Raw genomic sequence first — 15,808 nt, forward strand, 5'->3', positions numbered from 1 at the left:
GGGAAAAGGAAAGATGTGATTTAGAATTACTAAGCAAGAGTAGAGGAAAGCTGCATTGGATAAGAAGGTTATGGATTTGCTCACCTCATCCTTCTTCTTTCTTGCTCATTAAAAAAATATTAAAGCAAATTTTAGCATATAGAAGGTGCTAGGGAAGGCTTGTCTTTGAAGCAATCAGCTACAGGTGTCCTTGCTTTGCTTTCCAGCAGTCTCTCAAGCCCAGCTGCTCCAGGCTGTCTGACGTTTTTCTCCAAGTTTGAGTCGGGAAACCTTCGGAAGGCGATCCAAGTGCGTGAGTAAGTACCCCTGCACAGAGTGTCCCAGCGTGGGATGGTGGCCTTCTCCTGGCTCTGCAAAGGGTCAGCCAGGGAAGCAGCTTAGAATGATGTGGAGCTTGTTATGCCTTCTAACACCTGGATGTCACAGAAGGAACATGATTAAGAAAACAGAGCTCAAAATGTTTTGACTATCATACTGTGAGTATTTAATGGTGTTTGATGGTGATGCTCACAAAGTATCAATCAATTTGACTGCATAGCCTGCTGTCAGTGTGTTCAGTGGCAGACAGGGGGTGTTCATGACCACTGCTTTTGTTATTTTCCTTCACAGGTTTGAGTATGACCTAATTATGAATGCAGATGTGAACAGCAGCCAGCACCACCAGTGGTTCTACTTCGAGGTGCGTGACATGAAGCCGGCGATTCCCTATCGCTTCAACATCATCAACTGTGAGAAGCTCAACAGCCAGTTTAATTATGGTATGAGCCTTTGGGGAATTGGGGCAGCCTTTTCTTCACAAGAATATCTTTTTAGTGCCATAAAGGTTTCAAACTCTCTGTGTCTATAAGGGAGACTGTAAATTCAGTCTGCCCAGAAGTCCACTGAAAAAGTCACTTTAGATTTGTCAAGGAGACTTTGTCTATCCTCAGGAGGACTGAGGAGGAAACTGAATATTGAGACCTGGGAGAGGATTTGCGGGGGAAAATAAACATCACTGTTGTGTTTATAGACCAGAACTGAAGAAGAATGGCACTGGGGTTGGGAGAGCTGGAGGGGAAAGGCAAACTGTTGGAACTGAATGAGCAGCATAGGATTCCAAAGTACTTCTAAGATTTAAATAAATGTGATAATCCTCAAACAAACATTCACAATTCTTTGGTTTTGTCTAGTAAGACATCTTTGGACCTACTAAAATTTCTGTTGATATTAACGATGATAAAAAATTCTGTTCCTTGCTGTCCTTGAGCTCCTGTCATGGTTCAGGAGGAAGGCAGAATTGTTCAGAAACAGGCTGGGCAAATCCCATCTTTCAATGCCCATTTTAGAAAGAAATTATTTCTTGTGCAAGGAGACTGTGGACTGAATTCTTAGCTGGCATGGGCTGGGGGTTTTCTTCTTTCTTGGTTTGTTTCCATGGAGCTCTGTTAATTTACACCAGCTCAAGACCTGGCTCAGAATGTTTAATAAGTTCATAATATTAGACTTTGCATTCCTCTGAAGCCCTGTGGCTACAGCCTCTAGCATCACCAGGACAACTCTCTGAGGATCAATGTACCTATAACAAACAGCCTGAGGAGCTGGGATCACTTGTGTGTGTGAAACTGGCTGGGTGAGTGCCATGATAAATTAAAAGGCATTCACTCTTTAACCCAAAGGGCTGAAGTTCAAGTATTCATACAGACCCCAATTGAACGTTTTTGGTCATCTTAGACTGCTTACCCGAATTATCAGACAATTCAGTGTGCTCTGTGTGGTAGGAGCCTGAAAATAAAGGATGTTGATGTCCTATTTTAAACCACAATGCAATTGTTGATGTAGCCCCTATCCCTTCACTCCTGTAGCCAGAGATTCTGGCTATTATTGGTGGAAGGTTGTCATCTGCTAGTTTGGCTGTTGTCAGCATTTATAATCTAATTTTGTGTACCTGAAACTGCACATGACTCACATGTTCAAGCATGCTATGAATAATATATTTGGAAGAGAAATGTGAAAATACCATCTGGACTAAGGAGGGAGGCTAAGCCATGGCTTGCTTTTGGATGGTTTGTTTGTGGGGTTGGCTATCAGCAATTCCTCTGTGGGTTCCTTCTGCTGCTCTGAGCAGGCAGTGAAGCTCCAGCTTTTCTGGCTTGGCTGAACAAGGCTCACTGCCCCTTCCAGCACATGCAGAGCATTTGCACAGAGCAGTGGTAAGAGATGCTGTTTATTTGTCACATTCCCTCTGCACCTCCTTGGGCTAATGCCCACACTCTGAGACAAAAAGCCTGCAGTTGTGATGCAGTGCCAAAGTGCCCTGGGTGGCAATTCTTTGCAGCTCCTGGTTACTTGTCTGGTTTGATTTTTCCCATTTGCTCTTGGTTAGATGGCACTGTGTGACTTTCAAATCAGCAGAAAGGATTTTTTAATGAAATAGTTGTGGCCAGGAGCAGAGCGAGATAGGAGGCACAACCTCCACCTCTCCCCTTCCCTCTCTTTCACTGACTTACTCTGCCATGGGAGATTTCCTCAGAACCCTGATTTCAGTTTGTTTTCTAAAACTGAACATTTCCACAGGGGAAGTAAAAAGGAAAAACTGTTTGTTTTTTTTTTCCCCCCCGTTAGAATGAGTTGGCAGATTAGTAGCAGCCATTGCTCTGAGACAGTTTTGTGTGTGAGTCTGTGACAGTGCTCACAGGGGTCTTAGGATGAGGGAAGAGACATAGATCTGACTCCATATTTCAGACGGGTTGATTTATTATTTTATGCTATATATTACATTAAAACTACACTAAAAGAATAGAAGAAAAGGTTTCATCTCAGAAGGCTGGCTAAGAATAGAATAGAAAAGAATGAATCAACAAAGGTTTGTGGCTGGGACAGAGAGAGAGCCAGCTGGGTTGTGATTGGCCATTAATTCCAAACATCCACATGAGACCAATCACAGATGCACCTGCTGCATTCCACAGCAGCAGATAATCAATGTTTACATTTTGTTCCTGAGGCCTCTCAGCTTCTCAGGAAGAAAAAATCCTAAGGAAAGATTTTTAATGAAAAGGTGTCTGTGACATGAGTCCTTTGGACTCAGAAGGGCAGGAGCTGGAATTCGGGATATCAAGAGCCCTGCAGACACTGGGCCCCACATCCCTTCCCTGATCACCTGGACAGGCCTGTGTCTCTCAGAATTCATGGTGACCATGTCCTGGTACCAAATACAGAATTGCCTCTTGTATATAACTCACAGCACTGGTTCAGAAAACAGCATTATAGAGGCTGTTCCAGGCTGTGGTGAGTAAGTGCTGCCCCACAGCACAGCCCAAGGGGAGCTGGAAAGGCATTGCTGATGATACTTCTGGGCTCCAACAATGCTGGAGAATTTAACAGAGAAACCCAAAGGAAGAATGGAACTGAATAGCTGTTAATGGAAATATGTCATCAGTATTAATGATTTTCAAGCATCACCTCCCCTCAGCACAAGAACAGCCAAGAGAAGGCTCAGGGGGCAACTTATCAACATGCAAAAATACTTGGGGGGGCATTTTTCTCTTTTTAAAATGTGCTCTCACAGAAGTGGTGCCACAGCTGTGGCTGTGCTGGGTCCTCTGGAGCTGCTGACAGGAGCCTCGCCTGCAGCCCCTGGGCAGGGACCCCTGCACACAGAGCTCTGCTGGGGAGGGCAGCATCCTCGCCCTGCCCTAAAGAGCAGGCAGGTGTGTGCAGCCAAGGAAATTGATACCAAAACTCCCTGCAGGTGGGCTGGCTTCATGGAGCTGTGAGTAATGGATGTGCAACTCAGATCAGAGAAAGCCTTGCCCCTCAGGGCATGGGATGGTAATATTTGGGAGGTCGGGAAGATGTCATCATCTGGGATAATGCAAAACAAAGATGGGTGCTATTGTTATCAGCATTTATGATGCTTAGGCGTTATTTAGCACTAATAGTAAGTTTAAAACCTTGTAGTTTTGCTTGCTGATTTTGGAAGGCAGGGTTCTGGATGCACCACAGATCTCTGATGCCATGGTAGGATTAAGAGTTCAATAATAGTGCAGCCAAGCATAAAATATTAGACTAACCAAATTACTGATCTTGTTGATGCCTTGATTCATATTATTTTCCTTCCCTTCCTCTGTTTGTAAACAAAATGGTTTGCAAAGGCCAGAAGAATAATTTATTTTTTAATAAACTCCATTCAGCTCATTTCTTCTGGAGGGACTTTTTGTGCAGACATGGCTGTCTCCGAACAACACACAGGGCTTTGGGGGAATGTATTTACTCTGCATAAACTATCAGCAGAGAGAGCACAGACAAAATAATGATGCTTCTTCTTTAGCTTTTTCCTTCCCACTCCTGTGTTTTCCATCCAGGGATGTCACATCATCTGAACCTGTCCTGTTTTCTGCAGGCATGCAGCTGGTCATGTACTCTGTGAGGGAAGCTCTCCAGGGCAGGCCCCGCTGGACTCGGGCAGGCCAGGAGATCTGCTACTACAAGTAAGTGCACCTTTGGTGAGTAATTTGTGCCTTCCTTTTGGTGGATCATTTGTGCCTTCCTTTTGGTGGATCATTTGTGCCTTCCTTTCTCTGCTGTTTGGCTCCTGTTAAGTGCACTGATGCCATGAGCCCTCATGCCACCAGTGCCCCCTGTTTCAGATGTCTGTAAATTGGCGCTGGCTCAATGTGTTGTGTGCTTCCACCCTCAGACAATAGCCATGAGTGAGATTTGCTTTTAGTTGCCTGGGAATGTACAGAATTCCCTTACCCAGAAGGAAAGTACTAGTGTAGTTGTTTTTTCCCCAGGCTGGGAAGGGAAGAGCTGGATGGGATCATTGTTTTTCTGTTGCATACTCAGACTTGTGTAAGAGATATAGGAGCTGAGGACCCAAAGAATGGGTTGAATATACAACAATGGTGTAAAGGAATCCTGACAAGCTCAGCGCTGATATTAGGGCAAGTTGCCTGTTTCAGGCTGCTTTTGCAGCGTGCCAGAGCCTCAGAAGTCGTCCCAATTTCTCTTGGAATTTTTTTTTCAGGGGAGGACATTATCACAGATTATCCTCTCTCAGCCTAGCATCTGCCTACAGCAATTTGAGTAGCTATTTTCTTTTGTTTCAAGTACTCTTTGCTGACCTTCATGCACCTGACCTTAATCTTTTCTACCTCAAGAGCTCACATATGTGGTTCAGTGGTTTCCCTTTCCATGCCTGTAATCTCTGGCTGCTCTGAGTATGGGCAGACTTTTCATGCTGGATACCATTGCAGTGGCTTCCCATATCATTAGCAAGGCAGCTATTGTGCAGTGATTAAACAGCAGCTGACTTCCAAGATTAAGCCATGATTGTGCAATTAAGCCTGTAATCAGATTCTTGTTCAGAATATATGAGAGAATTGTTTTATTGATTTGGAATATTCTGTGTTTTCTAGCTGTACATTGAATTATATGTCAACATAATCAACTAGGATAAGTACTTGTTGTCTCCCATTTATTGTGTGTTCCTGGTTCTCGCGTATTTTTGTACACACAAGAATGTGCATGCACACACATAAATACATTTTCACCTCTACTTACACTTTAATGTTTTTCTTTCAGTGATTATAAAAGAGATTCTCAGTCATTAGAAGTCATAGGAGGGAGGGAATGTGAAACTAGTGTAGTTGGGGCTGCTCAGGCTTTGTCTCAGATGAGGAGTTGGGATTGCTACAGTGATACCACACTGGCAGTATTTTGGGGAAAGAGCTCGCTTAAGTTCCATTCAGGATATCCTAAGGTGAGGCTGCATATTTTGAAGGAAATCTCATCCAATTATTTTTACCAGGAGTTTTAAATAAATATGGGAAAATAGTGATGCACTTTGAAAAATACAGAGGAATCCAGGCATGCCTTTAACAGCAAGGCCTTTACAGAGAGGCACCTCTGAGCTGAAGGACAGGGGAGGAAAAGCTCATTGGTGAGATGTCTCTGTGAAGCAGGTTGGCTGATCTCTGGCATTCATCTTCCCCATGGATGGGGTAGTTTACTCATAAAGATGAATGTTGTGGCACTGCTGTGTCACTGTGTTCCTTCCTCACAGGTCTCACAAGAGTTTTTATGTTGTGGGGAATATTAGTGCAGAGCTCTTGTCAGAAAATAGCTGAGTGACACTTCTGCTCTATTTTATTGTCTTTCTGTGAAGTGGCAGGATACACCCATGATAAACAGTTGCAGTTACAATAAGATCATCTAATTCTCTTGCTGTCGTGGCAGCTTTTGTGCACTGAATAATATTCCTTTCTGGCAAATTATTTAAGGAATAATGGCAGCTGAGTGTTGAATTGGTGACAATGTGCTTGTGCCTTTGGTTTCATGGCTCATTCTAAGCATATTATCTAACCTCCAGCTTTTTCAGACAGTAGTCAGGTCAGATAGTTATGAGCTACATGGAGTGTTTTGTTCTCACATCAGCACTAAAAACTTGGCTGTTTAATGATCACAACAATGTCAGAATTAGGTGTTCCCTTTTCAGCATCTTTATAATAACATTAGATGAAATAAACACCATTACATTAGCAGGTCACTTCTCTGCTCTAATGATGTCTGTGAGAGGGTGAGACATCAGCCTCTCTCTGAGAGCACCTGGCCTTTCAGTGTGACTGAACACCTCAATGGCACAATGGGAATATTCTACTTCAGCTGGGATTCTGCCTGAAATATTGACAACAAAAATATCTTATCACGGATTTGCCCTTTGGAAAGGAAACTGTGTTGTGCATTTTCTGCTTTCCAATGTGGCAGACCCCAAAATAACAGCCATGCCCAGTAAATTGTTGGATACTTCTTTTAATGGTATTGATCAGGGCATCACTAAAGTGTCTTGCACTTAATAACCACACTTAGAGATGTAAAGAAGTCCAGACATGGAAAATGAGGACACCAAACTCCAGGTGGGGGGGTATTTTGGACCAAGGAAATACATCAACAGATTAGAAGGGAGAAACATTTTACTTTCCATTTGAACTCTGTTTTGAAGTGGCCCAGAAGTCTGGGATATTGATTCTTTCTTTGGCCATTTTAGTCTAGGCTGAAAATGCCATATTCCATCATCCAACAGTACTAAAATACATTTAGTACTAAAATAGTAATTTAGTACTAAAATACATTTAGTATCTTACAGTACTAAATGCTACAGATAGGAAGTCTGAAGATCAGATGTCCAAGAGATATTGTTCCTGAGTCACTTGGTGCTTTTGAATTACGACTCAGCTCCTTTCCTGCCTGCATCTTTGTCCAGGCTGCTTCACCTGTCTATGTCTGTTTCCCCCCCTACAAAGGGTGGAAAATTAAAGTCACTTATCTGCCACCCAAAGAATGGAACAGATAAATGGGGAAGCATGTTTTGATCAGATAGTGTTTGCAAAGATTTTTTTTTTAAGCTCAAAAAGTTATCTTGCAGAGTAAGAGATAAGTAGTATTATAATTATTATTAATTAACTCTTCATCACTGCTGTGCTGGAAATACAATGCTTGTGCATTTTTTTTTCTGAAGGACAGCAGCAAACAAAGTGATTTCACTCCTAGAAAGTGACTGAAAGGCACAGTAGATACAGCTTACATGTTCATTGAGAAAACTACACTTGGGTCTCTTTTTTCTCTCCAATAACCAGTATGTTGGCTTCTAGAAAGCGTGAGAGACTTTCAACATGTTTTTGAAAGAGAAGACAAATAAAGTAGTGGGGAGCAGATGTTGCCAGAGTCCTTTATTCCTTTCCTTTTCCTTGCTTGTTACTTTAGGCTCCATGCTGATATTGTAGGGTGTTGTGATGAAAAAGTGGTGAGGAACTAAAAAGCATCAATCTGGTGGAGGAGAAAGGAAGCAACAGAGTTATTTTGGCTTGACAGCAGTAGGAGGAGAGGGAGGCACAGAGGAAAATGTTATTTTTTTAGGTTTCTTTCAAAAATATTCAGAGCTATACTGCTTTGTATGATGGATTGTGAGGAGACCAGATTATATACAGCAAAAGTACATGATCATTTACACTGCTTACACACAGGGGCTTTTCTTTTCAGTGCAAGACTGAAGCATATTGAAGCCAAAGCCACCTGTAAACTCGCTGTTACTGCCAGATAGCTTGCTATGGATTGAAGCAGGTGTCAAGAAGTGATTCAAAAGTCTGGAAATGTCTTTTCTGGGTGGCTAGTTGGGTGGAACAGCAGAGATGCTGGGGACAAGGATGATGAAATGTGCTGCTGAGCAGTGCTGTGAGAGCATCCCTGCCCTGGGCATCGTGTACAATACTGAGCTACCAGTGTGGCATCAAGGTCAGAGGTGTCTCTTGCTGCAAAACCCCTGGGTTAAAGTGGCTGTTTGAGGTAGGAGAGGACACTTGTCTGCAGAATTACAAACTACAGAGGGAGAAGCCTTTACTCAGGAGTGTTAAGGACAGGTGGGAATAATGTCTATGTCAGATATTTAGGCAGTATTTGCTTGCAAAGACCTTCTCCTCCCACACCTCTAACTACAAATGTCAACTTGGAGGGGAGGAATTGGAAGAATTCAGCACTTTTGTGACCACACTTTATGAATAAGGTGATCTAACCTTCCAAGTGGCCTCGAGTATAATAGAGGCTATGAAGGTGAGCATTTTCCTTCTGCACCATGCAGGAAATGGTTTTTAATTATCCTTCATTGTCAAAATTACCAGGAACTATATTAAATGTCATTATTCTGACTTCAAAAAGACACCAGACTTTAACCCTTGATCCAGTGAAATACATATATAAATGCTAAGTTCATGTTTCTACATTTGTGGGTTTATTGGATTTTTTTTTCTCTTTTAGTCTTTGTCCAATATTAAGGTGCTTTATTTTCAAAAGAAATGTTGGGGTAAAGGGTTCAACTGAGAATAAAATCATAGCCTTTTCAGGTTGCCACTGTGACTCAGTGTTCCTGCACTATCTATTGATCCAGTTGGTATCACTCACCCCACATGTTCCTAACTATTGAATTCAAGTGCAAACCCAGCAGCATTGTATTGTCTCTCCCTTATGAAAAAGAGCTGATTATTTTGGAGAATTTGACAAGAATAATTATCTTTTCTCTCCACCCCTTTGAATAAAAATGAACAGCAGTAAAATAAACTAGTATTGTAAAATTCAGGAGTTGAAATTGCATCTTTTGGTTGCCTCTTCTATTTTGCATTTTAATGCAACATTGATGATAACATTTGTCAAAGAAACCTCACAGTCCTTCAGAATCAGAAGGTTTGGCAACAGCATAATTGGTGCAATGTGGGAAAAATATTGTTTGAAATGTACTTATGGATGCAATTTGCTCTGAGGCTTCTCCCTAAAGTGCATGATTTGTCACTTCATCTCTGCTGAAAGAAAACTTTCCTGCTCAGCCTGAAGTCATCTCTTCATCGGAGTAAGTCTCCTGCAAGAGATCAGCTCCTGACACTAGACTGAGGAGCTTGTTAGGAGATTTGCAGTTTTACTGAAGGCAGTGTCAGGGATTTGTGCGCTCTCTTAGACCCTGTCAGTGCTGACCAGCCTCACCCAGAGCTCTGCTGTGGCGAGGCTCCAGCTCAGTCTGTGTCACTGCTGTGTCCCTGCTGTGCTGCACGTCCTGATCTGGGTCCTGACCCATGAAGGGACCTGATGGATGGTCCCAGACCTGCCCCACCACCACAACCTTGTCTGATGATCTGAACCTGTGGCTGAGCTCCTCTGCTGTCCCCAGGCATGCCCTGATCAGGGGCTGTGGGAGATGACCCTGCCTGAAGAGTTCTCTGCTCTTCCGGCTTCCATGTCAAACTCAGCTCCCTGTTTTCTATGGAGCAGCTAGTCCTCACTGTTCTCTGAGAGGGAGAGGGTCAAATCTGCAAAAAAAGAGGGTTGCAAAGAAGAATTTTTGGGTTGGTCACAACTGGAAAATCTGCACCAAGTCGCTTCTCTTTCATGCCCAGTCTCTACCCAAACCCACTCTGTTCTTTCTTCTAAGCCTTTGATGGCATTTGAAACATATTTATGCATGTCCTGTTTATTATTTATTTTTATTCCTGAAATATCTTTTTTTTTTTCCTGTGGTGGAGCTGAATAGTTGGTTTGGTAAGGTATTCATATTTTCTAAATCTCCAGGCTTTTTGCAGAATATTTTCTTATGGCATTGTTCAGGGCTGTGAATAAGAACCTGCCTCTCTGAGCAAGATAATGTGGATATCTGAAGAAATACAGCAGTTTTAGCTGAATGCATAGTTTAAATATGTCTGGACTCTGCTATATGAGCTACTATTAGCTGACTGCTTCTTTATTTGCATCTTTACAAAACGAAGCATTAATGGATTTTATTTTCCAAGGAGAGTGCTCCCATCCCTCAGTAGCCTGTGACTGGCAGTGCCCTGCACTGCCACGTGCAGTTCTGCCTCCCAACTCCCTGCTGGGCTTTGTGTCCTGTTGTGCGGATGCTTCTCTAAATGCTTATTTTTCCCATGGCTGCTTCAAATGCACATCTAGAAGTGAAAAATATTTACTTTCCTCTTCTTTCTCTCCTTGCAGAAACCATTACCGCTGCAGGAGTGCAGCTGCAGGAGGAGGAGGTGTGAGGAGAAGGTTCTACTACACCCTCACCTTCAGCATCAAGTTCCCTCACAAAGATGATGTCTGCTACCTGGCCTACCACTACCCCTACACCTACTCCACAATGATGGTAATGTGACACTCCCACCAGTGCTGTCAGTAAAGAAACTAAAAGAATACAACTCCGCAGCATAAATTTAGTTTTTGAGTTGTACCAAGTTTTTTTTTCTGGGCACAGGTTTGTTTTCCACAGCCTCTTCTGTGGAAAGGGGTGGATGGTAAGGGAATTTTGTGGGAAATGCATCCAATGTGCTTCCTCTATAATTGATGAAGAGGAGATAGGATGAAAGAAGTGAAATGAATAGTTCTGGGAGTAGCTTTGCTTTGATGCTAAAGATGAGAATAATGCTACTGCAAATGAAACCACACAGTTCCAGTAAATCAGTTCCCCTCCCTTCTCACTTCACTTTCCATTGTCAACACATTTTGGGTAATACATGCTGGTGTGGGCTGGTGGAGTTTGAGGTCACTGTGGTTTTTATAATGACATCAGTTTGCCACAAGCAGATTTTGGAGGCTGTGCTTTCCAGGGAACAGTGTCCTCCCCCAGGACTCACTGTGCTGCCTGTCACACCAGCAGAGTGGGGCTTGGATTGATTCCCACTCAAGAAAGCCTCTTGTCAACTGTTTTGCATCCCATTATACACATTCAAAGAAACTGCTTCCAATATCTGGGGGAAGGCCAGTCCAGCCTTCAGTCCAAAATATGTCTGTCAGCTCACTTCTTATCAGTTCCTTGCCAGTTACTCCTAAAGTTCCTTGGGGAAGAGTGTATTCTCCAGTGGTGGGGTCTGACCTTTAGCCCTGAAGGCACAAATATCTACAGTCTGCAGGGTAAAAAAGAGATGCAGTACTGAAGAATTGGTTGGGCTTATTCACCACCACACATTTCACATAAATGCAGTGCTTCATCATTATTTTACTGTTATTGATTTCTATCTTTTGCTGGCACAAAGCAAGAGAGACTCGGAGAGTTTGTGTGCTCTGGGAATGACTGAATATCTCACCTGCTCCTGAGTGAATAGAATAGAGATGAAAAAGATGTTATTCCTAGGCTGCCAGGACCAGGTCTTTAAGTATTTCAGTTTCTCTTCAAATAAAATGCTCATTGAAGTTAAAGGGAATTTTGCCCCAGGAAAAGTTTAAATGAACTCGGACACAATAAGGACCATAAAGTTTGGTAAATGGGAATTATGGGTGGAAAAGGCTGATAGATTGTCATGTCCAGCTCTAGCGAAAGCAAAATCACTACTTCTAATAATTCTGAAAGGCTTTTTTGCTTGGGCCAATTTAAAATGTCAAGTGATGCACTATACACATCTTCATTTTACTTTTATTTCCACAGTAAATAAACTAAATCAGGTTTGTGCATCAGTAGATTGCATTTTAAAGCATTTGTCCACTGGTGAAATGCGTTGGTTTTACATATCAATAATAAATTAAAACTGTTATAAACCCAAGGGCTCAATTAAAGACATAGTGCTTTGGGGGAGAAGATAAACTTGTATATAGAGTTCGTAATTTGAAAATGTTTTTAAATATCATTAAATATATATTTAATGGTTATAGGAATATTTGCAGGAAATATTACAGAATCCTATTTGAACTGGATGTACTCTGCAGTTCATTACTTCTTGTCCATTAGTAATTACATTTCTTTTATGAACAGTAATTTATCTATTTTTACATCACAGTATTAATTGTTTTGATATCTAGCTGAAATCTCTGTGGTAGCTATACCCAATTAAGTTTCACTGGTTACCAGGAACATAAGTAAATGATGATATTGAGTTCTCAGTATCTACGTGAGACTGTAAAATGCATTTAATAATTGAATTTACTTTATAGAGCTGTATTTTAATTGTTTTATAACATAGCTAACTATAAATTTCAGTTCTGCGTTTACATGGCTCTATTTGAATGCTGAGAAAGCAGTCTGAAACATGGTGAGCTCCAAGATTTGATAAAACAGGGACGTGGTGTCCCATAAATGTAGATTAAAATTGAACCCTGACTCCTAGAGACAAGCCCTCGCCCTGTGAGGGTCGCTGAGTGAAATGAAATATTTTAATTATTGTGAGCACAAGTGTGCTCACTGCACCTATTCCCACCAACTGGGGGACAACTGGTGTTGCCCAGCACTCAGCACCAGCCCTCAGGGGCAGTGCTGACCGTCCTCAGCTGCACTGCAGACAGACAGACAGAGCCACACTGCATCTGCTGTGTGGGTGACAAGTGGCTCCGTGTCTAATGAGCCGATCGGAATTTTGCTCCAAAAACTCTTTCTTCTGAGCTGCCAGTTCTTTTCCTCAAATTTCTCAAGAAGCTGTTGGTCTTTAGAATTATTTAAAGCTGTCATAAACTTTGGGGGGGGGGGGGGGTGGGGGGAAAAATCTCCCTTTTTTAAATAACTTCTTGGAAAGGCACTCTTCAAATTTCCCACTACTGATTGTACAAAATGTTGTTTCGGTAGAAACTTTTTGGCTGCCTCTGATATGGATTTGTCACTGAGTTTCACTGGCATGTGCTTGACAGCTAGGCAATCAATTCTGTAAATGTTCAAAAGTGGTGAGTTTTCTCACATTTCTACAAAACCCTTATTAAAATATAAAGAGTAAATGCTTCTCTTTTGGATTTCATGCATGTATAGAAATTTCATTATGCTAACAAAAGCACCTAGGAACTGTTCAGGCAAAATCACAGGATAGTTTGGGCTAGAAGGGACATTTAAAGGTCATCTGGTCCAACCTCTCTGCAATAAAAAGGGACATCCTCAAGTAGATAATGATATAAGAATAAATATTCTGTGCAGCTTCAGTGAACTGGGATGCATTGTGAATGGCTTGTGCATATTTGTGGGATGTAAAAGGTGCTGATATTAACCGGCAAAAGAGAGCAGCTGGGAAGTTAGCAAGATATGAAATTAGTATCAAAAATAATATACAGCTAGTGGAATAAAATCAGGTTTTATAGACTGTGAACTCCTTTATAAATCTGCCTCCTTGCTTCTTTTTCAGTCCCATCTTGATATCCTGGAACAAAACAGGAACCCTAGGAAGGTTTACTGGAGGCAGCAGACACTCTGCCAGACTCTGGGAGGAAATCCATGCCCATTGCTCACAATCACTGCCATGCCTGAGTCTAAAAACAGAGATGACCTGGAGCAGTTCTGTAAGTAGCCCAATGAAGCATTAAAAGAGATGCTGGTGAGTTGTGCTCATGTCAGCAGTGACAATAACAACCTCTTTTGTGAGCACGCTGATTTTCTTGTCTTTCTCATTTTGGAAACAGGAATATAAATATGAGGAAGAGCCAATTATGATGCTCTTTAAAAATTACAGGTTTGCATGGAAGAGGGAGGAGAACTGATGCCATTTTGTACTTCTAATTTCTCTTCAATGATGTAAAACATTTGAAAAGCTCAAAATAAACTATTTCCTAGAGAAAAAAAACTGTGAAATAACTAATTCAACAAGATTTTTAAAACATTTTATGTTTTCTACTAAAATTTTTATGTATTTTGAAGTCTTAAATTAAGAAAAACCAAAACCAAGATAACTCATTCCAAGCTGGACCAGCAATTGAAGTCTTCTGGTGAAATTCCAGTTCCTGCAGTGTGCCCAGTACATCCATCTGGACACAGTATATCTCTTTGCATTCTGTCTGAGACCATACTGATTATGTTCTGTTTAATAGTAAATGTTATAATTGCCATTTTATATCTAGAGCTGATTATTTCTCATTGTGAGAGCCAAAGATTTGGACCTTCAGTGGCCCTGATGAACAAGATTAAGATTTGCATGTTTCTGTAACTCAACAGCAAGTGTTAAGATTTTGATTAGCATTGCATTAGGTTAGCTTTGATTTTAGAGCCTGAATCATTAACTACTTATATGTAGGTTGATTTTTTTTTTTTCTAAAAGCAGAAACAAGGTGTACAGTGATTTATTTTTTTTTTAATCTCTTCAAACATAACACAGGTTGAGACCTTTGAGGCTTGTGGATATTTAAATTATCTTAAAATCTTTTTAGATGTTAACTGAATACTTTTTATTGCCTCACTTAAGTACTAGGCTAGAAGATTCCAAAGGGATTCTGTGACATGAACCACAGTTCTTATTGCAGACTTCTTCTAAACTAAAAGGGACTTGAAATATGAGAGTTGGTGAAAGTTATTACTATCTTTTTTGGCCCAGTTTAGAGCAGAGTGACTGCAGCTATGCTGACATTATAGTGTAATCATCCTCAGCTCTTACCTTTTTACAGTAATAACTTGATTGTGAATTCAGCATTTACCTTGGATTAGCAAATTTGTATCATGAACATGCTTTTCTTGGTTGAAATACTAAAGCAAAATAGCCAAGTACAGGCTACATGGGGAGTTTATAATCTGCATGCACAGTTTTAATTGGGGCTATCCATGCCTGGCTTGAAGAGAGAATTCCTGCCCTTAAGCCCTTTTTCCCATGATAAGGATGACAGAAAACCAATGGGTGGGAGTTGGGGAGGAGGAGTTTGGTTACCTAAAGCAGCCTATGGCACACAGCAGTGATCACCTGGTCAGGTGTTATTTGCTGACACCTCATGGCTGAAGGTCTCAAGGGGGCACCTGGAGAGTAAGTTGGAATATTTTATTTGAGGATTGGAGCCATCTGGAAGAGGCCTGCAGTGAACAAGATTTTATGCCCAAGTGAGAAGCCCTTTCCAATGGTGGTACAAAGCAAAAACTGAGCTAACATTTGGGTTTATCTAACCAAGGGCTTGGAGTGAGTCAGACACATGAGGAGTCATCCTAAACACTTGACTTTTGCTCTTTTGATTTTGAAAGAACTTTCTGAAAGGAGTGTTTTGTGGTAGGAAAGCAAATAAAAAATAATTCAATAAAGTACTGAGATATAAATGTGACCATGTTGGAAGGCAAGGCCATTTTCTGTAGCACTGTATTCTCAGAGTAAATTAGATTCCTTCTTGCAGTGTTAGAAGAGAGCCTGGCAGGTTTTCAAAGGTTGTTAACCTGTCTGCATAGACAAGGCTTGGCTTGCTTATTCAGCCCAGGTTTGCTGAAAGATTCATAAGGCATCCATGAATAATTTGGACAGATTCTTTTTTCAAATGTTTCAGTCTGTTTAATATACTGCACCTAGGTTCAAATCCCAATTATGTGGCTTAAGTCCTCTTTATTTTCAATAGAAATAAATATCTCATGCCTTGTGGTAGTACCTGA

At 41.3% G+C, this 15,808-nt stretch overlaps 1 protein-coding gene across 1 annotated transcript in view; it reads left to right on the plus strand.

Annotated features, from left to right (window-relative positions):
* Positions 1 to 15,808, plus strand: part of AGBL1 (AGBL carboxypeptidase 1) — a 248,017-nt gene that overhangs the window by 46,790 nt on the left and 185,419 nt on the right. The window contains exons 12-16 of the mRNA XM_054272993.1: positions 210 to 296; positions 610 to 758; positions 4,379 to 4,466; positions 10,504 to 10,654; positions 13,602 to 13,755. Of these exons, the coding sequence (XP_054128968.1) occupies positions 210 to 296; positions 610 to 758; positions 4,379 to 4,466; positions 10,504 to 10,654; positions 13,602 to 13,755 (629 nt within the window). The remainder of the gene's footprint in view (positions 1 to 209; positions 297 to 609; positions 759 to 4,378; positions 4,467 to 10,503; positions 10,655 to 13,601; positions 13,756 to 15,808) is intronic.

Source organism: Melozone crissalis, unplaced genomic scaffold, assembly GCF_028551555.1.
Source record: "Melozone crissalis strain CALT ecotype California unplaced genomic scaffold, PUWL_Pcris_2 ptg000014l_1, whole genome shotgun sequence".
NCBI lineage: Eukaryota > Metazoa > Chordata > Aves > Passeriformes > Passerellidae > Melozone > Melozone crissalis.